The 14,996-nt window shown below is 37.6% G+C and overlaps 1 protein-coding gene across 1 annotated transcript in view; it reads right to left on the bottom strand.

The window, feature by feature from the left end:
* Positions 1–14,996, bottom strand: part of LOC124606416 (ATP-binding cassette sub-family D member 3) — a 100,344-nt gene that overhangs the window by 20,577 nt on the left and 64,771 nt on the right. Inside the window, exons 10-12 of the mRNA XM_047138401.1 lie at positions 13,448–13,545; positions 9,201–9,414; positions 494–708 (exon numbers count right to left, since the gene is read on the bottom strand). Coding sequence (XP_046994357.1) covers positions 494–708; positions 9,201–9,414; positions 13,448–13,545 — 527 coding nt within the window. The remainder of the gene's footprint in view (positions 1–493; positions 709–9,200; positions 9,415–13,447; positions 13,546–14,996) is intronic.

The following is a 14,996-nucleotide window of genomic DNA, read 5'->3' as shown; positions in this document are numbered from 1 at the left end:
AAACATTTTTGAGAACATAATTTGTATTAAAAAAAAAAAAGAAGAAGTTAATGGGTTAACAACATTTTTGGATAATCTCTCTTTCTTTTTAAGTGAGCCATTTTAAATAATCTCCACACTCACTAGTTTTTTCCTCCCACTATCTTCACATCCAGTCAGGTTTTTATTTTCCTTTTCCATCTTTCGTTTATAGTTTGGTACTTCTCTTGTAGTGTTTCTTCATGGTTTGTCCTATCTCACTTGCATTTTCTATGCAAACGTATTCTACTTTATCTGTTCTCTCTTAAATCTAGCTTACAAGCCATTTTTTCTGTCACTTCTTAAATTCTCAGAAATCTATCATCTGTGTCTGGTGTTTCACTGAAGCTTTCCCTTGTGTAATGTTCTACCAAGTCTCCATAGAGGGCAATTTCTTTTTATGTCCAATGAAAATAATCTGCTGTCATCCCTGTTTCCTTCATGTGTGAACAATGTTGATGAGAAAAGCACTTACCTCACCAAGTACCCTAAATAGTGAGCTCTTGCCACAGCCATTTGGACCACACACTAAAACATTCATGCCTGATCGTACTTCAAAGGTTAACTCTTCAACAAGCATGTCTCCATTGGGTGTAACTAAAGGCACTCGATCAAATCTTATAATATTGTCCTGGAAAATTATTCTTCCTGATCCTGGTATAAGTGGCATCTTAGGCTTCATTACATTCTCTGGAATATAGAAAAGTTATTATTACTCAAGTACATCAAATGTTTAGAATACACTGCATATGACAAAACACGTCAAATTCCTGCTTATATTTGAGACTTATGAAGCAAATTGTTCATGTGTGTGAAACATCTACCTTAGCAAGCAATCTTCATGCGAGCTTTAGATCTAATAGAACAAATGTAAATGGAAGCTGACATATGTCAAGATAACACAGACAAATGAAAAGAAAACAGTGACTTCACAACTAATCATCTCTACTCTGACAAATAATAGGTAGTACATATGAGCCATATACATAATCTTAATTCTTCAATACTACATTGGTGTTGCAAGTTAGTCACCCACAGTCTATTATATTCCTCTTGCTCAGTATATGAAAGCCTATCTTTTATATACACTTTCATGGTTTTCCTTGTACTGTAAAACGGATAGAAAAGAGTGAAAATCCCAAATATTAATATAAAAAACCAGACAGGGCATGCTTTTATCGCCAGTAAAATTTGATAAGTATTGGTCACGTGCCCGCAAAACATTACACCCCATTACTCCAGGGCTTCACAACTCACCGATTTTGAGTGAGAGCACTTGCACATGCTTAGGTTCTTGCTCACAAGCAAAACAGTTGTGTGGTGGGAAGTGAAGGGAATTCACGCGTATCATGTAGTTGTGACAACATGAGAGAAGTGCCAACTCAAACTCGAGAGGGTCAATTTTGATGTGCCAGGAATCTCATCTTGTTACACAAAAAGATGGGTTTGCAAAATATTTGGTTCATCATAAAGCAATGAGTACCTTCAGGAGGTTCAGTTTATATTATATCTTACCGCATTGAAGAATATGAAAATGGAAAATGTGAAGGCCCTGAGCATGAACAAGAACTTTTAAAACTAAAAACGAAGCTCTCTAAAGGGGAAGAAAAAGAGGGAGAAAAATGATGTGAGTGTGCCATTCAGATGAGCAAGAAAACTGTACTACTTTTAGCAAAGTCCTTGCACCCTTTCATGGGTGGTAATTTAATAAAAGAATGCTTGGTAGTAGCAACTGAACATCTATATCATCATAAAACATGTCACTCTTTTGTCCCATACAGGTTATGGCAGATGATGTTCCGAGTCACATTGCAAAATATTTGTAATGAGTTTGTTGCATAATCATTAACACTCTTTGAAAGTGTGGATATCACTGGTACATAGCTGCATGTAACATGTTTAATGATGGAGCACCAATCATTTTGGGAAATAACTCACAATCCATAGTGCAACAAAATGGGGAAATGAAAAAGCTTCCAGTGCCCAATATGCATTGACCTGCAGCTTGAAGTAATTGATCAGCAGTGTGACAGAATATAGACTTTCTAGATTTCTCCAGGCATTTCACTCAGATTTGACTTCCTTGTTTACACACATCTCTGTGATATTGGGAGAGGGGTACAGTGTTCACTGCTTGCAGGCCTATGCCTTACTTGTGGAAGGCATAGGCCTTGCTGTGAAGCTCTGTCCTACTCCTTCATTCTGAACAATGGGATGATACTCTCACACAATGAGCAATCATACACTTATGAAGATGCACTTATGAGCAATCACATGTATATGATGTAATGTCATGTTTACTAATTGCTAATTAACATCAGTTAGACAATCATATGAAATGAATGAAGTTTTCTTGGCAAGGCACAAAGTTTGTTGAGAGTTCTGTTCAACTAAAATCAAGGAATTTCAAAATTTTAATTATTTGAGTGTATTCTCTTATTTGAGACCTTTTGCTTTTCAATAAAATTATGAACATGTTTTTCAGATTTAAATGACTTCTTTTGAGTGGCAAAACACTGGTAACAGTCTCAAAGTTACAACAGAATTTAGACTTTCACCAACACTGAGGTTAATATACAGGGTGATCCATCTGAAGTTTCAGATGAGATTATCTCGAAAACTATATATTGGGTAAAAATGGTGGGTAAACTGAACACCGTTATGTAGTGGGAGAGATTTCTGCCTTCTTCCGTGCACCAAGGCTGCATCATACATCATTTTTAACCATAGCAAAATCAATAAGAGTAGGGAATTCTTTATCACGTTTATTAAATTATCATTGGTCTGAAGTCGCAAGGACTGCTGCAATTGGGTATTGAGAACCAAACACTGGCAAAACCAGTGAACGTATGTAGAGGAGGGTAAAAACACACTTGCTTCAGGAACATTGTAGAAGACACCTCTCTGCGGATCTTGAGGCAGTGTGCTTGGTCCTAGAGGAGCGGAGCAGGATGTCTACAACTTAAAGCAGAACTCAGATGCTACAGCTAGAATTCTCACCTGCTACTGCAGCTGTCTTGTGCTCTCATACAACATTAGTGGTAAGCATGGATCGTATTTGCATCCAACAAGACTTGGCGAGTTTGAAATCATTTGCCCTTCACCAAAGTTTTGTTTCACTGATCTAATTTTCACAGCTAGCTTGGTGCATGCACAATGCAATTACGTGAGAGTACTGCAGTTTGTTCATGCTTTTGTGGGATCTTTTCATAACTTACTAACATTTTCCGCTGTCTTTGGTCATGTGCATGACACAGTTTTATATTGTATGCATCATGTAAGACAAGTTTGTAAGCTCAAAGGGGGACATCAAATGATACATGTGACCTCCAGCCTCCGCCCTCTTTTCCAGTTTATAAAAATTGATTTTTGCAGTATATACAGGGTGGTCCATCTGAAGTTGCGGATGAGATTATCTCGAAAACTATACATCGGGTAAAAATAGCGGGTAAGACAAGTTTGTAAGCTTAAAGGAGGACATCAAATGATACTACACGTGAACCGTAGCCCCCACCACCTCGGGTGGGGCGGGGGCAACTTCTAAATCTTAAATGGAAACCCCCATTTTTTATTTCAGATTTGGATTCTCCAGAAAAAGTAATCAAGTTTTGTGTGAAACATTTTTAAACCATTGACATATGGCACTGAAATTAAGAAAAAAGTGAAATTGGGGAAGAACTCTGATTTATTTAGAATTATCTGAGAAAGACTCATCAAATCAATAAAAAATGTGCACCAATTCTTTCACTACCCCAAATTAAGCTATTTTTGTACAAAATGTACTGTATACTACTTTTAGCATTACCCAGAACAACGACATGGAAGTAGTAGAATGATGTTCCCATGGGGTCCTTAATTAGTGAGAGTCCCCTTGCCTCTCACATTTTGGGGTGCTTAATTAATGAAATTAGCCATGAAGAAATTGTTCAAAATTATCCCCATTTGCTTCAATGCATAAAGTTAATGATCTGCTAAAGTTGTCCACAGTTTCAAGCAGCACATCCCGTGGTATGGCTGCGCATGCTCTTCGAATGCGTTGCTCCATATCATTTCAGGTTGTGGGCTGTCTTTCACAAACAATATTTGTTAAATAACCCCACAAGTAAAACAATCAGGAGATGTTAGGTCTGGTGAACGTGGAGACCACTGAATTGGTCTGCCGCGTCCTATCCACCAACCAGGGTACTGTAAATTTAAAACACACTGCATATTTGTAGCATAATGGGGAGATGCTCTGTCCTATTGGAACCACATTCGTTGGCTAGTTTCTAAATCAACATCTTCCATTAGCTCAACAAATAATCACGGGGAAGTTGTAAATAAGATTCCCAATAACATTTCGGTCAAAAAATACAGTCCTATCAAGCAACTGTTTAATATTCCACACCAGACCATTAACGAGCATTTGTGTTGATTGTCAATGGGTCTGTGCCAGTGTGGATTGACAGGGGACCAATAATGACAATCATGGCCATTTAATTCGCAATTGTTTTTGAATGTGGCTTCATCATGTATCTAAAAAAAAAAATAGTCACCTCTTATCATTTTCAAGGCCCATTGCCAGAAATGCACACGTATTTGCATATCTTTCAGCATTAATGCCTGTGTCAGTGTGATACGATACGGTGAGATTTGTGTGTCTTCAAAATCCTCAAAACAGCTGATTTCGGTATTCCAGTTTGTCTCTGAATCGCACAACTACACACAGGCGAGAATGGTAACAGTACGAGCATCATTTTCATTGTATTTACGATGACATGGTGGATGGTGCATGTATCCATTTCGAGCTCATCGAGTGCAATTTCAAATAATGTTTTCGCTTGGATGTCGTCTGTTTGGGAAACGATCTGCATACAAATGCGCAGTTGCAGGGTAATTGATATGGCATTCACCTAATATTAACATCATAGCAACAATCTCTGGAGGAGGATAGTGAGCCCTGTTTCACTAAAGAATAATTTACTTTGATCAGTTGATGTTTACGGTTCACAATCTGAAAGTGAAGTGACATCTGATCACATGGCACCGACCTTTATACTGAGCCATAGTTCGCAGTTTGGCCATGGTAGCGCCACAGTCAGATGAGTAATGCAATTGTGAAGAGTTCCCTAACGAGATTTTAATACCATTCCGCCTCCCTCTGTCAAAAACTGTGGTGGGTAGGATACATTTTGTAATAAAGAAATATAAAAAAGCTTAATTGGGCATAATGAAAGAATTGCTGCACATTTTGTATCAATTTGATGCGTCCTTCTCCGATCATTTTAAATAAATCGGAGTACTTCCCCAATTTTAATTCTTCTCGATTTCAGCGCTATCTGTCAATGGTTTAAAAAATGTTTCAGAAAAAACTTGATTACTTTTTTCTGGAGAATCCAAATCTGAAATAAAAAATGGGGGTTTCCATTTAAGATTTAGATATTGCCCCCCGCCCCACCCATGGGGGTGGGGGCTACGGTCATGTGTAGTATCATTTGATGTCCCTCTTTGAACTTACAAACTTGTCTTACCCACTATTTTTACCCAATGTATAGTTTTTGAGATAATCTCATCCGCAACTTCAGATGGACCACCCTGTATATACCGCAAAAATCAATTTTTGTAAACTGGAAAATTGCAAGGTGCCCACACTTTGCTGAACAAAGTATATGTCATTTATGTTCAGTCATTCTGATCTGTGATTCTAATACATTACACTTTTTGTACTTTCGCAACTGATTTACTGCTGATGCTATGCTCGACTGACATTAGGTTTCCTTACCTATGTACTTGTATTTTTTATATTCATTTATGGTTGCTGTGTCACATGTTGCTACATGATGTATCAACTATTTGTAATCATTCTTAGATTTTATATCATTTCCCTGGGGGGGGGGGGGGGGGGGGAAGAGGACAATGAAATCCATGAATGATCTTAGGTGGCTGCCAATTTGTGTGTAGTGTCAATAAGATACTCTAAAATGACACCATCATGTTATATCCTCTTCAACAATGATGCACTGAATTTGGATGGTCAAAATCTCAATATTCTGTTAGCATAACACCGGTAGTAAATCGATTAAGCCAGTAGAGTAAGACTATTAATTAGAATTGCTGGTTAAAGTAACTGAAGACAAAAAAGTGGACACACTCATAGAACAGTTTTGAAGAAATTTATACATAAATTACACAGCTGGTTTAACTCCCTCATGACTAATGACTAATAGCTGCTGGTAAACCTTTCGTGATGTGAGGTCGTGGTCCAAGAAACTCTTCCGTTCCTGACGTTTCAACCACGACTGTGCTGGACATCTTCAGAGGCACTCCTCCGCTGGGTCTTGCTGACCTGGCAAGACCCAGTGTAGGAGCACCTCTGAAGATGTGAAGCGCAGTCCTGGATGAAACGTCAGGAATGGAGGAGTGTCTTTGACCATGACCTCACATCCCCAAAGGTTTACCCGCAGCTGTATCATCCAGTTGTGAAAGCCTTCATTCTGTAAAGACTGTAATGCCTGCGATCCTCTGAAAGATCGAAATGCATCAATGAATACCAGTGTGGTAAACTGATAAAAGAGATACCCATAAAAAAGGGTTTACCATGGTATGTGAACTTCACACGTGCTGTTGGAAGCTCAGCCTGTCTTGACACTACTAACTGTCTCTGCTTTGTTAGGTCCTCCAATGCTTTACTTCATTCTTCTTGGAACTATTCAACGTGGAACGATATTTTGTTTAAAAGTTCAATGTCACACTGTTTCGTTTGGCATGGCATTTTTCAGCCAGCCCAGCCATCTTCGTGTCATCATAGTTAAGCTGTTTAACCTTTGCTACTTCCTTGTGGCATAAAGGAATTTTAATAGTACAGTGACTGTTGCTATGGAACATACACTCAAAAAAGGCAATCTATTAACCCATCATCACAAGCTTTTAAAAACTGTGGGAATCACAGTTCTTTTTTGAAGAGAATTATCAAGTCCTTTAAGCTGTCACATAATCACCAGGCACAGTAAATTTGCTATAGAATGGCACTACAACACGATGCACAGAGAAGTTACACATTTATTTGTTGATGGAAGAGCAGGCAAGCTGGTGAACCTAAAAAGATGCAGTGCTGTCCAGTGAGCTGATTCCAACATGAGTACCCTATACAATTCATTTCATTTGCACTGTTTGCATTTGTATATATTTGTATATTTACTTCAATTGCAGACCACAAAATTTTATACTATGTTATTAATTTCAGTTAGTAATGATGATCTACAGACCTGAGCACCAACAGATTTCTAATCATATTGAGCCAACATATTTAAATGTAGTACAGTCAGTGTGATCAGAAAATTGTGTGTACTCAGATCTGAAGTGGTCATTACTGACCAAAATTAATAACCTGGTATAAAATTTTTTGATTAATAACTGGAATAAATAAATAAATGCCTTCCTGGGTCACTGGTTTTCTGCTGTGACTATTTTGCAACTCGTGTATGTATTTGCTTGTAGAAATCCACTGTACTCCATTGTACTGTTTCCTCTTTTTAGCCAGCAACCAGCTATAGTGGCCTGTCTTTGAAAGTAAGATGCAACATAGTGTTCCAAATTGCCAGACCAAATAAACTGTTCAGCAATAGTGAGCTTATCAAAGAGAAAATGGAATTTTGTACACACATTCAAATAACTCACAGAATGCACTTTCTGCTAAATTTGCAAGCAGGAGCACATGATGAAATTGGTAGTACGAATAATAAATTTTCTCACATCACATGGGTTCTTACATCTTCTGTTTCTACAGTTTTTAATGGAATTAAATGAAGAGTATGGAGATGTTATCACTTACTGTGAAATATGTTGGTTAATTTGAGGGACATGTTGGGAACGATTTTTCAATTTAAGCCCCACTGTTGTTCAGTTTCTGAAGGAAAAAGGAAAGTAGGAACCAATATTATCAGATTAGGAATGGATTGCAGATAATGTGTGTTTAGTGGACATGACTGCACACTTTAACACACTCTTAGTACAATGCTGCAAGATGAGAAGCAACTATTTGTGTTCTGATGGGAAAAGTGAAAGCACTTAAAAAGAAAATGCACTGTGGGGGAAGATAACTTCTGACATACAGCACCAACCATTTCTCTAAGCTCTCTAGTGTGAAGTTTGGAGAATTCATTGTGGTGTTGGAAGAAATATAGAAGAACAGTTTTCTGAACTGTTTTTAGGACACTGGCACCCTCACATTCATTTTTACCTCTTTTTGAATGTGTGTGCTGTTGTAGTTGAAAGCACCCTTCTGTATTTGCTTATGGAACTTATCCCATTTGAAAGACCAGTTCCTACATGTTTCACCTGTGTAGGAGTTCTATAAGGTTTCCCTCTGGAAGAGTTTCCCTGTCTCTATAATGTGGTTCCAAAAGTCATTTCAATGTTTACAGCCCTATATGTGTGTGCAAAATGCTTTTTTCAATTATGAAACTAAGTAAGTCATGATTGCATGGCAACCCAACTGATGAAAATTTACAGAATTGTGTGTTTGTCCTTGTGCTGACAGTCTGGCACAAACTTTGTTATAACTTCAGTGAACCAAAAATAACAACATAATGATGAAAATTTGTACCGTTTGTCATCCATGCTATCCAGAAATGTAGCCACTGCAATGTTTGTAGAATAGTTCCAGATACTAAAATTTATTTCTTTACAATGTAGTTACAATCACTTATTCCATCCCTAACAATGTGCTATAAACCAGTTGTTTTTGCCTCTGTTTCTATATCAAAGCTTGAATAAAGTAAGAATTTTACAGGGAACAATGAGGTGTAACAATATTGCTGGTGTAACGTAGCTGCAAAACTACCTTAATTTTTGTAGGTGTATCCTCTCATATCAGTAACAGTCAAATACTGCTCTTATTATGTGCTGTACAGAGCTTCAAATTTCCTGATATAGCCTAACACAAAACCAAGCTCCATGCAAGTCATTCGATTATCCTTGTGCGACTGCACTGCCATCTAACATGGCGTATTCACTAAAAGTGATACAAGGTAATAGGGGAAGTGTGCTGTCAGTTAAGAAAGACATGTGAGTGAGAGCACCACACCTGTGCAGAGTTCCTGTTGTCCCTGCAGTCAATAGCATTACACACACACACACACACACACACACACACACACACACACACACACACACACACACACACATAATGTCAATGAACTTACTAATGAGACCATTGTCATCCCTTTCTGGAGTCTTGCGAGAGTCTGAGACCATTGTACGCTCATAATGTCCTTGGTTCAGGTCTTTAAGTACACTCATGATTTCTGTAACTCTTGCTGTGAAGCCTGCTAACCTTGTCATTTCTCTGCCAGCCAGAACCAGACGTCCAATGGCTTCAGCAAGTTTTACAAGCATCCGCCCGTAAGTGTAGTACAGCTGTTGAGAAAAATTATCTAGTCAGAATAAATCTTTACAGTTTTCAAGCTGTACTCCTTAAAACACATATTTATTATACAGATACAATCTTTAATAAACATTTGGATCCTTAGCTGAAAAACCAATTAGATAATCAGGACCTACTTCAGGATCATTCTATGTCAAATCAGCACTATTTTGAATGAAAATTTACCTTAACCTCTTAGATTTCCATGAAATTTGGTGTACTTAGTGTCCCTACATAGTTGTGAATGAAAACTCTAAATTGTTTGGTATTTAATTAAAAATTAATTAAGACTTGAATTTTCAAATGTTCATTAAAAATTGCTACACCCCGGAGTAGTAAATTGCCATTTTCTCAAGAACCAGATGAGATACAGACCTGCAAAATGAGTCATTTTAAAGCTCTTTAGACGGGCTTTCATCTGGTATGCAAAATGGTGTTTAAAAATGAAAATTATTTTGCAGAGGTAAAACCACCCTGCATAGAGTGTGTGTATGGTAGATTTTAGCTAATACAATGCAGCAAATAAGATCTAGACAAGATATAAAAATTTATTTAAAATTTAGAGCAGAATGATACCTTGCTTCATTCTCAAGGTTCTGGTTTTTATATTTGACAGACAGTAATGCGTGGTGTGGATCGGGAATCATGTGATCATCAAAATCGTCATATTTCATAAATAGTTCAAGACACTGAAACGAGTTTTTTTGCAAATGATAGCACACAAAGAGAGACACATATTGTATGATAAATACCCGAAAATTTTTATTCAGCTAGATCTAACAGTAGGTCATCCGCAGCAGAAAGAGGATCGGCAGAACGGCACAAGTAAACATGATAGAAACACAGATGTGTCGATCTACCATAGAAATCGCTCACTTTTCTATATACAATAATTTGCCTCAATTAACCTCACAAACAGCTCTATCTAAAAGTTCTAGGTCATAATTACATCACACTTGAGCACTTTTCTCTCTTAACCTCACAAACAGCTCTATCTAAAAGTTCTAGGTCATAATTACATCACACTTGAGCACTTTTCTCTCTTTTATACATTTTCGGCAATGTCTGAATCAACCAACAAAGTACACATTTTTGTAAAAACCATTGTTATTTTATAACTTTACACAAAAACCTCAACAAACTTGTACAGTGATTGTCTCATTGCTATAGGCTACTGACCTTGTTGATAACTGCAGTTACAATACTTTTCCACTGGTCGCAACAACAGAAAGTTTCTACTTGATAATACTGCATGAACTTTCAACACAGAGGCTGTTCCTCGGGTATTTTCCAAGGTAAACATTCAACACCGAATAAAAGTCTCTGAATGCAGCAAACACAACCTCATGCTTAAAATAATTGGGACGTGGAGGTGAAAATTAGCGGCAATTCATTGCAAAGCAGCGGGAAAAAGCCAATAGATCATACTACATGACATCACTGCAGTGCCCAAAATCACCCTGCTTGACAAAGTAAACTTAACGCATGGCTGGTCCCCTAGTTCAGTTTCGTCACATATTGGCTTTGTTTGGAATACTTTGTGTCGACTGTCCTCTTTTTTTATTTCTGCCAAAGCCAATAACCTAGCACTTATTGTACCATAATTGTGTGGTGAAGATAAATGTTGCAAGTTGTGTTGGCAACACCGATTGTGGATTACATTGGCATTTCCTCTTAACATCTCCCCTCTCCACAACAGCCTAAGTTAACTGCATCACCACCCACAGCGAGAACAATCTCAATAATGTAGAATCAAGGTAAGCCTTGCTAGGAAGAAACAAATTGAGGGAATTTTTAGCATTAATCTTATGGATTATGGCATAGAAACATGGGGTTGGGTTGTTTGGGGGAGGAGACCAGACAGCGAGGTCATCGGTCTCATCGGATTAGGGAAGGACGGGGAAGGCCCTTTCAAAGGAACCATCCTGGCATTTGCCTGGAGAGATTTAGGGAAATCACGGAAAACCTAAATCGGGATGGCCAGACGCGGGTTTGAACTGTTGTCCTCTTGTAGAATCAGAAAAATGTAAAATCAGGGAACATAAAATCCAACGTCCACTGCAGTGATTTAATTTCTTCTCCAAATTCCAGGTGTTGCTGATTCAAGACATTAAGATAACAAGCTGGCGAAAAGTGACGTGTAATTTTACATTGCTTCAATCCTTTAGGAAGAGCGAACCATAGTTGGCAAACAAAAGGACTGAGAATTCTCTCAGAATGGATATGTGCACTTTTTCCTGGAATGCCAAAAACTACAAAAATTTGTGACAGCTGTAGGAAAAAACTTGATATACTTTGGAAAGAGCAGGAGGCTGAAATAGATGCTGACAACAAAATGGGGTCAGACTCCAATCAAAGTCCGATTTTTACTTCTCAGGCACAGATTTGGCAGTCCCTTAACACTTGTCTTCAAGAGTTAGGAGATCCTCCTGTAAACACAAATATTCTGCAGGAAAGAGAAAAAGAATCGATTGTTTTATGAACAGGAATTTTTGTGTCAACACAGAGTCTTCTGAAAGTGATACTGAAGTATCAGAAAATACAGTTTTAAACAATCTGAAGACCAACTTCATAAATTTAAGCAGCAGAAAGAAACAAAAATCATGATTTTAACATTCCTGCCTGAATCACATAGTGTAGGGAAGATAACATAGGAATTCAAAGCCCCAAACTACATGGTTCGGCAAGCAAAGCAGCTATTACAGAGCAGAAGCATTTTGGAAAATCCAGATCAAAGACCAGGGAAAAGTCTGCGAGTATAAACTGTCCACACCATTCGGTCATTTTATGAGAGCAACAACATAAGCAGGGCCATGCCTGGAATAAAGGATTGTGTTTCAATGAAGGACAGTGGCGGTCAGAAAATTAATGCTTCAAAGAGACTTGTTCTTTGTAATTTAAAAAGGTTTTTTCCAAATTTATGAAGGTGTGGCCTAAAAATTGTATTCCAGCAGGCCCCTGTGGTACACACACAGTGTGTGTATGTGCCATTCACCAAAATTTGAAATTTATTATTGAAAATGCTAGGCTGAACTTTGTAACAAGTGGAGAAATGTAGACATATAAACATTGTCTTGCGAAGGTTCTGTGCAATCCAATATCAATAGATAGTCATTTGGGAGACTGTAATTCATGCCCGGGAATAAGGAAATCAACACCATACTTCAGAAGGTATTCGAAGAAAAGCTGATGGACAATGTCACCTTCCAACAGTGGATTTCTGTTGACAGGTGTAAATGAGGAACATTGCAAAAATCAATGAAAGAGTTCATTAATTTATTTTGCTGTCTATCTTGGTCCATCACGACTTTATTGCAAAACAACAAAATTCATTTATGAAACACATTAGAGAAAGCCTGCAAGATTCACAGTTTGCTGTATACTGTGATTTTTTAGAGAACTGCTCATTTTTGATGCAGAATGAGGTCCAAAGCTATCACTGGACAAGTCAGGAAGCCACTGTTCATCAATTTGTTGTGACCTACAAAGGAGAAACAGAGCATCTCAGTTATGTTGTTGTTTCGGACTGTCTTGAGAATATAACACTGTGGCTGCCTACTGCTTCCAGAAAAAGCTCACTGAATTCTTTGAGAAAGCACTTTCGACCTAAAAAAATGTACTACTTTTCTGGAGTGTAGATTCCAGTCATCTCTCTACCATCCTCTTATTTTACTACACCAGCATGGACACTTTACCTCTATTTCTAGTATAGTATCCACCCCCTGTCCCCCCTCCATGCTACTTTCGTATGCCTATCACCTATTGCAGCTAATTTTCTACATGGCTGGCTGCTGCTCACAGCCTCTTTGATGTGACTAGTAGTGATCTGTCATCATATTCATAATTATATTCCAGCCTGGATTTTCCAATGATTTATTCTGACTTACTCAGCTCACTTTACAATACTGCATGCCTCCTACAGGGGCATGCATAATGGCTAGTGAGCATGGAAGTAACCACCCATCTCCCTGAAAAGTAAAAATTACACAATTAAATGTGCCAATGACAGTATTGTGTATTACTCACTCTAAATCTTTCTTGCTCTCCACAGATAGCGAGCTCTGGATGATTACGGTCCAAAAATGGCAGGCTCACTGCAAAAAAGCCAACTACTGTGGCACAGTCTGAAACAGAACGAACAGTACATGCGATGGATTGCTGCACAATATCAACATAGGTTATGCAGATTTGGTATGTGGACTGTGAAAAAAAAAAAAGAAAAAAAAACTTGTTATAAGCTAATAGATTTTGACATGGTCTGTTTCTGTACACAGATGATGAATTCTAGTAAGCTGGGAAACTGGCATGAGGGCCCAGTAGACAGTGTGCGGCTGTTGGCCAAAGGCAGGTACCACTTGCAGACAACAGGATTTACCTCTGGGAAAAAAAATTTGGAGACCAGTATTCTGGAGGCGGGAAGTGGCTTCTGTTCTGAGCTGGCTGATTATGATGGAGAATATTCATACTGAGGGACTATGTAATTAAAGGTGACACATAGAAAATAAATAGTAGGCAAGTACCAACACGGGGCACAAAATGAAGGAATTACTAATAACAATACCTGTACTTTGGAACAACTGTTTTAGAAGATACGCCATATGAAGTGTGCTGGCACTTATAAAATTTATATCTTCATTAATATTGATCAGATTGTGACAGACAACGTCATTGATTAGCTTTTGTTACTTCTGAATACATAATGAGAAAGAGGAGATAATTTCCTTTCAAACCACAACCCAACATTTTTGAAGCATTTTGTTATTTACATACATCCCATTGTACTATAAATTACGCAGTCTAAGAACAATATTTAATAGCGTATGTCTTGGGTACAAATCAACACAGAATCTACCACTTTAGCTTCCTTTTCTTGTTTCATTTGCACACGTGATGGCATATATTATAGTAATGAGTTCTAAATAATTTCAATAATTTACATTGTACTTGTGAGAGACTTTCTGAGGTCGATTTGTGGCATCAGAGGCCAGGAAAACAAGTCTGCAGAAGAACAGGAAGCCAGGTATGCAGGTATTGTATTTTACCGACCATAAAAGAAATCTTAATTTTTAGGTAATTTTCTTAAAAAATAAGAATTTTTAGTAGATTGAAAACCGGATTTTACAAAATCTAGTTTATAAAACTGAACTGATGTTTAAAATCCCTGATAATAATAATAATAATAATAATAATAATAATAAATATTTATTTAGCGTATGGCTAATACAGACATATCATGAAATAATAAATAATAATAATAATAATGATTGTTGTCCTCTTCATATATAAGACTGTCTTCCCTGCCATCAAGACCATTACTTATGCCACACTTCTTGAAATATTTAACAATAACGTCTTCTCTCACTCTAGACCAAGACTGTGTTATCCACTGACACACTTGTTTGATCATAGGTCATTTTAAAGCTCCCTTTGGCGTGAATTCATGTCGAGTTTCACCCATCATCAATTTGTTCCATTCCTCTCTCATATACACTTTAAGTGGTTTATTTATTGAGACATCAGGAGGTTGTAATTGTGAAATAAGTCCTTCTGGAATACTAGCAACCTCAAATGACCA

Source organism: Schistocerca americana, chromosome 1 (assembly GCF_021461395.2).
Source record: "Schistocerca americana isolate TAMUIC-IGC-003095 chromosome 1, iqSchAmer2.1, whole genome shotgun sequence".
Lineage (NCBI taxonomy): Eukaryota > Metazoa > Arthropoda > Insecta > Orthoptera > Acrididae > Schistocerca > Schistocerca americana.
Note: the sequence above shows the minus strand (reverse complement) of the source record. Positions and strands in the feature narration are given on the sequence as shown.